Below are 13,326 nucleotides of genomic sequence, written 5' to 3' on the forward strand. Positions count from 1 at the left end.
AGTACTTTTTGCCCACCCTAGTCCCACAAACTATGTGCAAGTGGTCCAGGAACGTGTGCACAGCTGCCTGCCATGTGGCTGGACATGAGGGCCAGATAGCTGCTACTATGCTAAGAGCTGAAATTGACCACAGTTTACCCTTCACGCTTTCCCCTGAAAGTTGCAACAGACTCTGGAGTTCCAAAATCCTTACATCAGACAAGTTCTGCCAGTGCAGTTGTTGTCCAGGTGGGGAGACAGCTTCCAGGTGCTTTCTACCTGGCATCATCCAAGAATTCTCTATTCTCTTTTTTTTTCTTTGTATTGGTTTTTATTATCTGACAATAAAAAAAGTGAATTATCTTTTAAAATCAAATTGTCTAGCTTGAGTGCGATGTGGTTAATTTTTATTTCTATTTATTCATGTTCTCTCTGTGATTTGAACTTGACCTTTTGATTTTATACCTTAAGGTCAGTCTGGCCTGATTTAGTGTCATAACAGATAAGTGAGTTATTTATTTTTCACAAAACTGAGTTCTGTTTTAATATTCTTGTATTTACCCAAACAAGTATGTTTTGAGTGCTGATGACACAAGGGTGCCAACTCCCAAAAAGATACCTTCTAATTACCTGTAGTCCTTATAATGTTAATCCAAATGTGAAAAAATGTGCTATAGGGCCTAAAAAAGGATCATTTTTAAAGCCGTTAAATTCAAATGATGGCTAATGTATTAGTTACGACCATTTCAGTTATCATGATACAAACCCAGCTCAAACTAACTTAAGCAGAAGAGAGAACTGATTGACGTGCAGGGCTGAAAAATCTAAGGGTAGAGTTTAGAAACATTTGTAGCCATGGGTACAGAAGTACCCAGACTGCCAGGCCAAGGTCATGTGTGTGTGGCTGCAGCTGGTGGCGTCAGTGCTTCTCGAACCACCTGGAAAAGGGTTTCCTGTAAGGAAGAGGGGTTCTGTAATCAGTAGAACAATGTGCAAATGGTGCTGTCAAGTGCCTCCTTCCCCTCCTTCTCTTCCTTTTCTCCCTCCTCTTCATCAGCATAACTAATATTTATTGAATATTTACTATGTGCACTTTTCTAAGAACTTTATATGTAGTACCTCATTTGAACCTTGCAACAACTACCTGAGGTAGGTGTGGTTGTTACCCATATTGTCATAGATGATCAAACTGAAACGTAGTGAAGGAAGTAATTTGCTCAGGATGACTCAGTAAGTGGTAGAGTCACATTTCAGGCTCAAGCCTGCTGGTTCCAACCTGGTGCTCTTAATCAGTACTCCTTTATCTTTCTAGATATAGAAACGCTTTTTCCCATTCCTTAAATTTCAAAAATATGCTTCACCGCACATAGTAAAACTATCCACATTCTGGAAAAAGGCACTTACTTCCTATCCAAAGTCACACCCAGGTGGAGCACACAAAGGCAACCTGGGTAGAAGGAGAGCCTCTCCTGCAGGAGATGATGGTGATGTGCCATAAGTCTAGCGTTCTTCTGGTTTGCTCTGCGGCTCAGAAACACCTTCTGGAGCCCAGCTCTTCCAGTTTGTTCTTCCAGACTCGACCAGTTCCTGTGCACTCCTAGGGTCTCTTCTCTTCCTTGGATGATGTTGGTTCCACATTCTGATTCCCCACAGTACTGCCTGTGCTCTGGGTGACTCCACTGGACAGGCATAGTAGCCTTGCACTTCTTGATTACTTCTCTTTTTTCATCCCCTTAAGAAAGTATTGTTTACTGTTCACTTTTGAATATTCAGTGTCCTGAAAATCAAATACAAAGAGATTTCTGACCAAGCTTGAGTAACAGGAACCAAATTTACCCTCCTGCATACACAACTAAAAACAATCTGATAAAATGTGTTGTAGCTGAACTCAGTGGGTTTGTCTCTTGGTGAGTGCAGAGCTGAAAAGCACAACCAAGGCGGAATTGGGTGAAGAAAAGGTTTGTTGTTTGTACAAGCCATGGAGAACACTGGGGATAGCTTCCAAAGCAGTGTTCCCCCGCCAAGCTTAGCGCCTTACACCAGAGTGCAGAGGATGTGTTACGACTGTGTAACAACTGGGCCCAGTCAGGGCACATGTGCAGGCCATTACATGACGAGTTCAGTGTAACATGCCATTACATGACAAGTTCAAGGTACCATTACGTGAGTTCAGTGTAACATGCCATCACGTAACAAGGTCAAGGAACATGTCATTACATCACGGGTCCGGGTAACTTTGGGACACTTAGAGCTGGAGCAGACTGCAGGGGTCTTGCTGCAGCCATGTAAGTTTCGCTGTAGGATGGCTGCATCTGCACAAACAGGACATCAGCCTCTGGAAAACAGCACATTTAGCTTTCTCCTTGTCTGGAAAACATTTGACAGACCGTGTTAGTTATTGGTCAGATTCTCAGTCACCCTTTCCTTGCCTGATTCCTAGTCACAGTATGACACAATGATTTTCTTGCCAGTGCGAGACAGTGATCCTGGAAAGAGGGGAAACAAACGAGCGACCCCTGCAGTTGCCGCAGCTTACTTCTGGGAGGAACTTCCACACTGCAGCCCGGGGATGAGGACTGCAAGAGGTCCGTGGTGGGCTCCCTGAGTGGAGATGTTGGGGCCAGGAGCCTGTGGAGGCCCAGGAGGCTACAGTCCACAGGACAGAATAAGAGGAAGGAGCTGCATAGAGAGGAGCTCTGGAAATCGGAAGAGGGTCCCTCTTGAGTCTTCAGCTGAATCCTGTTCAGAGCATTGGTGTGAGGAAACAATGTGAGAAAAGAACCATATGAAAGGAGCCAGGGAACAATCACTGTCATGCGGGGCCTTGGGTTAGTCACGTTCCCATCATACCAGAAAAACCTGATAATTTGTGGACTATCAGGTAGAATACTCAGAAGGGCACTGCCTTATTAGTGGAGTAAAGTTAGGCCTAGACTTATGGATGCTCTGGCTCCTTACAAGAAGGCTTAAAAGCAAGCCTCTCTCAAGCATCGTTTCTTAACAGTGGCCCTATTGGCTTTTTTTTTTTTAATTAATAGACTTTAATTTTCAGAAAAGTTTTAGATTTATAGAAAAATTGAGTGGAAGTACAGAGAATTTCCATAAATCCCCTTGACTCCCTCACATTTTTCCCTATTATTAACATCTTTCATTAGTGTGGTACATTTGTTACAGTTAATGAGACAATATCATTAATTAAAGTCCGTAGTTTACATTAGGGTTCCCTCTGTGTTATACGTCCTATGGATTTTGACACGTGTAATGGCGGATATCCCCATTGTAGATTATACAGAGTAGTTTCACTGCTGTAAAAATTTCCAGTGCTCCACTTATTCGTCCCGGCTTCCTCCCTCGCTTCCCTCCAGTCCCTGGCAACCACTGGTCTTCTTACTGTCTCCATAGTTTTGCCTTTTCCAGAATGTCATATAGTAGGAGTCATATAGTATGTAGCTTTTTCAGATTGACTTCTGTCACTTAGTAATATGCCTTCAAGGTTCCTCTGTGTCTTTTTGTGGCTTGATAGCTCATTTCTTTTTAGTGCTAATATTCCGTTGTATGGCTATACCACAGTTTATTTATTCATTTACTGAAAGACATCTTGGTTGCTTCCAAATTTTGGTAATTATGAATAAAGCTGTTATAAACATTCTTATGCAAGTTTTTGTGTGAACATAAGTTTTCAACTCATTTGATTAATACCAAGGAGTGTGATTGCTGGATTGTATGGTAAGAGTATGTTTACTTTTGAAAGAAATTGTCAAACTGTCTTCCAAAGTGGCTGTACCATTTTGTGCTCCAGTCAGCAATGAATGGAGTTTCTGTTGCTCCATATCCTTGTCAGCGTTTGGTGTTGTCAGTGTTTTGGATTTTGGCCATTCTAATAGGTGTGTAGTGGTATCTCGTTGTTTTGATTTGCATTTCCCTGGTGACATATGATGTGGAGCATCTTTTCATAGGCTTATTTGTCATCTGTATATCTTCTTTGCTGAGGTGTCTATGCAGATTTTTTGTTCACTTTTTAACTGAGTTACTTGTTTTCTTGCAGCTGAGTTTTGAGTTCTTTGTTTGTTTTGAATACCAGTTTTTAATTAGATATGTGTTTTGCAAAGATTTTCTTCTTGGTCTGTAGCTTGACTTTTCATTCTCTTAACAGTGTCTTTTGCAGAACAGAAGTTTTTAATTTTAATCAAGTTCAATTTAATGATTTTTTTTTCATAGATAGTGCTTTTGGAGTTGTATCTAAAAAGTTACTGCCAAATCCAAGGTCACTTCAATTTTCTCCTGTTATCATCTAGGACTTTCATTTTTGTGTTTTATATTTAGGTCTCTGATCCATTTTGAGTTAATTTTTGTGGAAGGTATAGGTATTTGTCTAGATTCATTTTCTTTGCATGTGGATGTCCAATTGTTCCAGTACCCTTTGTTGAAAAGACTGTCCTTTCTCCATTTGGTTGTCTTTGCTCCTTTGTCAGAGATCAGTTGACTGTATTTTGGGGGTCTATTTCCAATCCATTGATCTGTTTGTCTATTCTTTTGCTAATTCTACGCTGTCTTGATTACTTAGCTTTATAGTAAGTCTTCAAGTCAGATAGTGCCAGTCCTCTGACTTTGTTCTTCTTCTCCAATATGGTTAGCTGTTCTGGGTCTTTTGCCTCTGCATGTAAACATTAGAATCAGTTTGTTGATATCCACAAAATAACTTGCTGGGTCTTTGATTGAGATTGCATTCACATTGGAAAAATTGACATCTTAGCAATAGTGAATCTTCCTATCCATGAAAATAGAATATCTCTCCGTTTATTTAGATCTTTGATTTCTGTCGTCAGAGTTTTACATTTTTCCTCATGTAGATCTTGTACATTTTTTAAAGATTTATATCTAAATATCTCAGGGGTTTTTTGCTGTTAACATAAATGGTATTGTATTTATAATTTCAAATTTCAGTGGTTCATCGCTGGTATATAAGAAAGCAACTGAGGGGCTGGCCCAGTGGTGTAGTGGTTGAGTCTCCATGCTCTGCTTCGGCAGCTCAGGGTTTGCAGGTTTGGATCCTGGCCATGGACCCAAACACTGCTCATCAAGCCATGCTGTGGCAGCGTCCCACATACAAAGTAGAGGAAAATTGGCACAGATGTTAGCTCAGGGAGAATCTTCCTCAAGCAAAAAGAGGAAGATTGGCAACAGATGTTAGCTCAGGGCCAATCTTCCTCACACATACATACAAAAAAAGATGTTCAGAAAGAAAGAAAGTGGGCCAGCCCAGTGGTGTAGTGGTTAAGTTCGCATGCTCCACTTTGGCAGCCTGTGGTTCACGGGTTCGGATCCCGGGCGTGGATCTACGTACCACTTATCAAGCCATGCTGTGGTGGTGTCCCACATATAAAGTAGAGGAAGATGGGCACAGGTGTTAGCCCAGGGCCAATCTTCCTCAGCAAAATGAGGAGGATTGGGAACAGATGTTAGCTCAGGGCTAATATTCCTCACAAAAAAAAGAAAGCAATTGACTTTTATATATTAGCCTTGTATCCTGCAATCTTGCTATAATCACTTATTAGTTCCAAGAACTTTTTAGTCATTTCTTTGGGATTTTCTACGTAGATAATCACATCATTTGCAAACAAAGACAGTTTTATTTCTTTCTTCCCAATCTCTGTAACTTTTATTTCCTTTTCTTTGTCTTATTGCAAGGTCTTCCAGCACAATGTTGAATAGGAGTTGTGAGAAGGGACATCCTTGCCTTGTTGTTGATCTTAGCAGGAAAACATCTAGTTTCTCACCATTAAGTGTGATGTTAGTATAGGTTTTCTGTAGTTGTTCTTATCAAGTTGAGGAAGTTCCCCTCTATTCCTAGTTCACTGAGAGGTGTTATCTGAATGGATGTTGGATTTTTTCAAATGCTTTTTCTGAATTTATTGAAATGCTCATATGATTTTTCTTTTTTAGTCTGTTGATGTGATGGATTACATTAATTGATTTTCAAATGTTGAACCAGTTTTGCATACCTGGAATAAATCTCACTTGGTCATGGTGTATAATTGTTTTTATACACTGTTTTGATGTGCTAATATTTTCTGAGAAAATATTTTTGCATCTATGTTCATGAGAGATATTGGTTTGTAGTTTTCCTTTCTTGTTATGTTTTTGGTTTTGGTATTAGGATAATACTGGCCTCATAGAATGAGTTAGAAAGTAATCCCTCTGCTTCCATATTCTGGAAGAGATTATAGAGAATAGGTATAATTTCTTCCTTAAATGTTGGGTAGAATTCACCACTGAATCCATCTGGGCCTGGTACTTTCTGTTTTGGAATGTTATTAATTATTGATTCAACTTCTTTAATAGATATAGGCCTATGCATATTAACAGTTTCTTCTTGCATGAGCTTTGGTAGATTGTGTCTTTCCAGGAATTGATCTGTTTCATCTAGGTTACCAAATTTGTGAGATTAGAGTTGTTCATAATATTCCTTTATTATCCTTTTAGTGCCTATTGGATCATTAGTCATATTCCCTCTTTCATTTCTGATATGAGTAATTTGTCTTCTCTCTTTCTCTTTTTTAGTTAACCTGGCTAGAGGTTTATAAATTTTCTTGATACTTTCAAGGAACCAGCTTTTGGTTTCTTGATTTTTTAATATTGATTTCCTGTATTGTTTCATTGACTACTGCTCTAATTAAAAAAATTTTTTTTCTTCTCGTTACTTTGGCTTTAATTTGCTCTTATATTTCTAGCTTCCTAAAATAGAAGCTTAGATTATGGACTTTAGATCTTTCTCCTTTTCTAATATATGCATTCATTGCTATAAATGTCCCTCTAAGGGCTGCTTTCATTGCATCCCACAAATTTTGATAAGTTGTATTTTCATTTTCATTTTGTTCAAAGTATTTAAAAATTTCTCGAGATTTCCTTTACCTATGTGTTATTTAGGAGTATGTTGTTTAATCTCAAATATTTTGGAATTTTCCAGCTATCTTTCTGTTATTGGTTTCTAGATTAATCCCACTGTGATCTGAGAGCATACATTGTATGTTTTCTATTCTTTTAAATTTGTTAAGATGTATTTTATGGGGCCGGCCCGGTGGCGCAAGTGGTTAAGTGCGTGTGGTCCGCTGCGGTGGCCCGGAGTTCACCAGTTCAAATCCCAGGGCGCGCACCAATGCACTGCTTGGCAAGCTGTGCTGTGGCGGTGTCCCATATAAAGTGGAGGAAGATGGGCATGGATGTTAGCCCAGGGCCAGTCTTTCTCAGGAAAAAGAGGAGGATTGGCAGATGTTAGCTCAGGGCCAATCTTCCTCACACACACACAAAAAAAGATGTATTTTATTTTCCAGAATGTGGTCTATCTTGGTCATTGTTCCATATGACCTTGAGAAGAGTGCTATAGTTAGATGCAGCAGTCTCTAGATGTCAGTTATGTCCAGTTGATTGATGGTGCTGTTGAGTTCAGCTGTGTCCTTGGTGATATTTTGCCTGCTGGATCTGTCCATTTCTGATAGAGGGATGTTGAACTCTTTGACTATAATAGTGGATTCATCTATTTCTCCTTGCAGTTCTGTCAGTTTTTGCCTCACATACTTTGACGCTCTGTTGTTAGGTGCATACACATTAAGGATTGTTATGACTTCTTGGAAAATTGACTCCTTTATCATTATGTCATGCCCCTCTTTATCTGAGATAACTTTCCTGGCTCTGAAGTCTTCTCTAAGTGAAATTAATGTGGCTGCTCCAACTTTCTTTTGATTAGTGTTAGCATGGTACATCCTCCATTCCTATACTTTTCATCTATCTGTGTCTTTATATTTAAAGTAGTTTCTTATAGACAACATATAGTTGGATCTTGTTTTTTTTAATTCACTCTGACATTCTCTGTCTTTTAATTGTCATATTTAGACCATTTATGTTTAAAGTGATTAGTGATATAATTGGATTAATATCTATCATATATGTTTTCTATTCATTGCCCTTATTCTTAGTTTCTGTTTTTCTTTCTGTTTTTCTGTCTTCCACTCTTTTTCTGCCTTTTATTGTTTTACCTGAGTATTTTGTATGATTACAGTTTTTGTCCTCTCTTTTCTTATCTTTTTGAGTAACTGCCCTAAAGTTTACAGTATACATTCACAAGTAATCTAAGTCCACCTTCAAATAATACTATACAGCTTCATGGAGAGTGCAAGTACCTTATAACAGAGTATTTCCAGTTCTTCTTTTCAATCCCTTATAACATTGCTGTCATACATTTGCTTATCCATAAACTATAATCATCGAATACATGTTGCTATTATTATTTTGAACAAACTTATCTGTTGAGTCATTTAAGAATAAGAAAAAAGGGTTTTTTATATCTTTATTTGTCTCTTCTCTGTAACACTTTTTCTGTCTTTATGCAGATCAAATTTCTGGCCTGTATCATTTATCTTCTTTTTTTTTTTTTTAATAATTTTATTTATTTATTTTTTCCCCCAAAGCCCCAGCAGATAGTTGTAGGTCACAGCTGCACATCCTTCTAGTTGCTGTATGTGGGACGCGGCCTCAGCATAGCCGGAGAAGGGGTGCGTCGGTGCGCGCCCGGGATCAAACCCAGGCCGCCAGCAGTGGAGCACGCGCACTTAACCGCTAAGCCACGGGGCCGGCCCTCATTTACCTTCTTCCTGGAGAACTTCTTTTAACATTTCTTGCAAGTCAGGTCTACTTGTGAGAAATTTCCTCAGTCGTTGTCCAAGAAAGTCTTTATTTCTCCACTTTTGAAGGATAATTTTGTTGGATACAGAGTTCTAGCTTTGTAGTGTTTTGTTTCAACACTTTAAGTATTTCACTCCACACTCTTCTCACCTGCATGGTTTCTGAAGAGAAGTCTGATGTAATTCTTATCCTTGCTCTTCTATAGGTAAGGTGATATTTTTCCCTCTGGCTTCTTTGAAGATTTTTTTTTTCTTTGTCTTTGATTTTCTGTGGCTTAAATATGATATGCCTAAGTCTATGGATATATATTTTGTTGTTGTTGTATTTTTCCTGTTTGGTGTTCTCTGGTCTGTGGTTTGGTGTTTGTCTTTAATCTGGAAAGTTCTCAGCCATTATTACTTCAAATATTTCTTCTGTTACTTTCACTCTCTCCTCTCCCCTGGTATTTTCATTATGTGTACATTACACCTTTTATAGTTGTCCCATAATTCTTTGGGTATTTTCTTCTGTCTTTTTAATTCTTTTTACTCTGCATTTCAGTTTTGGAAGTTTCTGTTGACATTCTTCAGGCTTACTGAGTCTTTTCCTTGGCTGTATCCACTGTATTGATGAGCCCATCAAAGACATTCTTCATTTCTGTTAAATGCTTTTGATTTCTAGGATTTCCTTTTGATTCTGTCTTACAGTTTCCATCTCTCTGCTAATGTTACCCATGTATTCTTGTGTGTTTTCTACTTATTCCTTTAGAGCCCTTAATGTATTAATCATAGTTATTTTAAATTCCCAATCTGATGATTCCAGAATTTCTGACATATCTGAATTGGTTCTGATGCTTGTTCTGTCTCTTCAAACTGTTTTTTGTCTTTTCACATGACTTGAACTTTTTGTTGAATGTTTGGCATAATCTACTGGGTGAAAGGAACTGAGATAAATAGGACTTTAGTGTGAGGCTCTGTGTCTGGCAGGGGGTTAAGCTGTGTTGACTTTTTGCAGTAGCTGTTGATGTGTAGGCTAAACTTACCTCTGGTGTCCTTTTTTTGGTCTCTGCTGTTGTCTTTGAGTTTCTCTGGATGCTTCTACTTAAATAAGGTCTGAGACGTACAGTTCTCCCAGTTGTATTCTCCCGGTTATTGTACAGGAGCCCTATTGATGTGGTGGTGATGTGTGGAGGAAGAAGATACATTCTACAGTCCTATTATTAGTTCTCAGTCTGTTAGTGACCTGTGCCCCTGGGCTTTGATTTTCACAGTGCTTTTACATTCCCCTTCCCTGCTTTGATGGGATGGGAAGGCTAAAGGGGGCTTGAGTTGGATATTACCCTTCCTCCAGGTAAGTTAGGCTCTGGTAAGATAGTTTCTTTTGAGGGCAAGCTTTATTAAGAATAACAGAATGCTCTAGTGTATTTCATAATGACTACCTTTTCTCTTCCCCTGTTGGAAGCATGGGACAATTTTTCTCCATCTTTGCTGTGAGACGTTGGTAAGGCTTCTGGAGGTAAAACTCATAAAAGTGGTGATTCTGCTCTTAAACTGGGCCTCCCTGGAGTTTTTAACTCTCAGACTTGTTCATACTGAGCCTCCAGCAGTTTGTCAGTTGTAGTTTAAATTTTCCTGCCTTGCTACTAGTTTGCACTGGAGAATCCTGTGAGTTGTGATTCTCTGTATCTGCCTACTTGTCTTTCCAATTTTAGGAGCAGCAATTTGCTCTGTGACCTCAGTTCTCTGCTGGATCTAAGAAGAGCTGTTGGTTTTCAGTTTGTTCAGCTTTTTACTTCTTGTTGGATGGAGTAATGCCTTCCAGGCTCCTTACATGCCAGACCAGAAACCAGAAGCCTTGATTATTTCCTATTTTTCAACGTATTTTCTCCTCTATCTCCATGATATCCTTTTCTTTGGATTCTCTAGCAGCTGTAACTTTTCTTCTCTGTCTTCCTTTCCACTCCTTCATCTGGAAGTTCAGGGATCTGCTTCTGACCCTCTTCTCACCTTGCCTCACCCTTCCCCAATGACCCCATCTCCTTCTACAGCTTTAACTCACACCTGAATGATGAAGTCTCCTTGGTCTTAACGTCCTGAGTGTCCCACATCTTAATGGCACCTCAAACTTAGTATCTCCAAAACAGAATTTATTTTCTGTGGACCTTCCATTCTTCTCCCACAGTCACACTACACCTTCCTTTCTTCTCCCACAAACACACCCCTACTCTCTTCTTCCTTTTTTTGTGTTCATTGCTCTGATTAAATGACTCTGCCAACCCCTCCACCCATTTGCTCAAGCCAGAAACCTGTGTATTATTCTAGACCATTCTTTCTCACTCACCCTCCAAATTCAATCACTCACACAGTCCCGAAACTTTTTCATCTCAGAGAAGAGCAAATTCAAATCTGCCTCTTCATCCTTGACCCCACTGCTATTGCCCTTGTCCAGACCCTTATTAGTTTACCGTCTGCTCTCCCTGCCTCTCTTGCATTCCATCCTCCACACTGTCAACCCTGCAGTGTTCCAGAAAGCATCACATTGCTTCTCTGTTGCCTACAGAAGCCATCTCCCATGTCTCCCAATCTGTAAGCAATCCGTTGAGAGTGTGGACATAAAATATTAGAAATTGTTTGGATTGATTTTTCTTTGTCTGAACTTATAAAAATGTCTCTCTTTTTTTGTTTTGAAATGTAGTAGAACAATAGCACATACATATAATTTATAAATATACTTATATGAAGGTTGAATACTCAAAAATTATTTTATTGATGGGGTATATGATCAAAAAGTTGAGAGACCGTGTGCCTACAACATGAAATTCCAATTCCTCAAGTTTATGTCCCAGCCCTCAGTTCTCTGGACCCCGCCCACTTGTGTTCAAGCTCCTCTCCCACTCTTCTCATTTATCCCCTGCGTCATGTGCTCCCGCATTTAACCACCTGGTTACTAGAAGTTACCAGGCTATTTCATGATTTCATACATTGTTACACTGTTGCTTCTCCCTGGAATTCCCTAATTACTACTCCCTTCTCTCATCCCCCATCCCCACCCTACCTAGCAAACTCCTTTTTGTTCCTTTCTGTGACCCCCTCCTGTTTCTGCCCCCTCCACAAGTAGAGTCGGCGCGCGCTCTCTCGCTGTCCTACTGCGGGTGCTCACTCACTCGTTCCCTCAGCAGCAGCCCTGAGCACCTCCTCTGTGCCCACTGCTCTAGGCTGGGGAGACACAGTGTAGTCAGTTCACTTCTCTGCCTCCTGTGCTGTGAGCTCCCCGGGGGCTGTCTCTTCTCATTCATACCTCCAACGTCTAGCAGGTCTGTCAACAGCCTGCATGAGTGAGTGAATCAATGAGTGAGGGCACTGGACCACTAACGTCTCTTTCAACAGTGAGATTCTGTTTTTATGAAAAAGTGATCTGAAATTAAGTGGTAAATTTGTGGATTTCTATAGCCAAAATCTCATTTCTAGTGCAATTTATGCTCACTCACAAAATCTAATCACTCATTTAGTAATAAGCATAAATTTGTATATATTGTATATGTAAGTTTGCGTGTTTTTTGTTAATCCCAGAAAGTGGAAATAGAATAAGTACCTACTGTTATTCTACAGCCATTCTTTCTAGCTGTGATTATAAAGTTTGGCCTGACTAAAAAACTCGAAAATGAACATTCACACCACATATTCTGGATATGCTTTGATTTATGTTGGAATAGGACATAAAAAAGTTGTTTTTGGGTGAAGAATGATTAACTTACCAGTATGTTATCCTTCTTTTAAGATATATAACTGCAAAACAGATAAATTAAGATCTGATTGTTTATATTACAGAGATTTTTCCCTTAACAAAATTTTTACTGGATGTGAACTTTAAATTCACTTAGTGTGCCTCAGGACTTGTATTTGTTTAATATTTATGTGATATAAGTCACAACTTTTTAGAATGTAACACATTGCATAAAGTGAGGTTTACCATTATAGCTCAAACTGGTCAGACCTTATATAGAAGTATGCATAAAGGAATGTATGTTGTGTGGATAATTGAGACAGACAGACTGCTTAATTGAGTCAGTGAAAGAGTAAATAACCTGAAAGAGATGGAGATTAGGGACTAGTAAGTCTACCTTAACTACTAGTGTTACTCTTACTACTAGTAATAATTAGACTGCTGCTCTTCTGAAGAAAACTAAGTCTGAAAATCCCTCAAAAGATAGATATACCTTTATATTTTCAATCCTTTTTTAGGTACTATGGTCCTAAAGTTTAAATGAAAAGTTAACTGAATTTACCTTAAGAAATTGAAGTAAACAAAAATGCTATGAACTCTTTTCTTTCTCTTAGGTATAATATTGAGCCCAGTTTATATTGCCCGTTTTTCTCCCTTGGAGCATGCATGGAAGGCCTGAATATTTTGTTTAACAAACTGTTAGGGATTTCGTTATACGCAGAGCAGCCTGCAAAAGGAGAGGTGTGGTGTGAAGATGTTCGAAAACTGGTAAGCATTCCAGTTAACGTCAAGTTGCATCACTTTCTCTCTCGGGTTTGGTAATTGAGTTAACCACAGTTTCATCTGCAAGTTAGCTTTGCCCTGATGGAGCGTGTCTCACTTTATTCCTGTTCCACAAAGAATCCAGATCACCACTTCTGATTTAGGATATTGTATAAAAGACACATTTTTCTCTAAAACCAGTTG

At 39.1% G+C, this 13,326-nt stretch overlaps 1 protein-coding gene across 2 annotated transcripts in view; it reads left to right on the top strand.

Moving 5' to 3' along the window:
* The window catches only part of MIPEP (mitochondrial intermediate peptidase), a 176,355-nt gene that overhangs the window by 50,514 nt on the left and 112,515 nt on the right, over positions 1-13,326 (top strand). For both annotated transcript variants that reach the window (XM_087436299.1, XM_004435263.3), the window contains exon 11: positions 12,975-13,128. In XM_087436299.1, the coding sequence (XP_087292425.1) occupies positions 12,975-13,128 (154 nt within the window). The remainder of the gene's footprint in view (positions 1-12,974; positions 13,129-13,326) is intronic.

Source organism: Ceratotherium simum, chromosome 10, assembly GCF_057802395.1.
Source record: "Ceratotherium simum simum isolate JZ-2026a chromosome 10, ASM5780239v1, whole genome shotgun sequence".
Classification (NCBI taxonomy): Eukaryota; Metazoa; Chordata; class Mammalia; order Perissodactyla; family Rhinocerotidae; genus Ceratotherium; species Ceratotherium simum.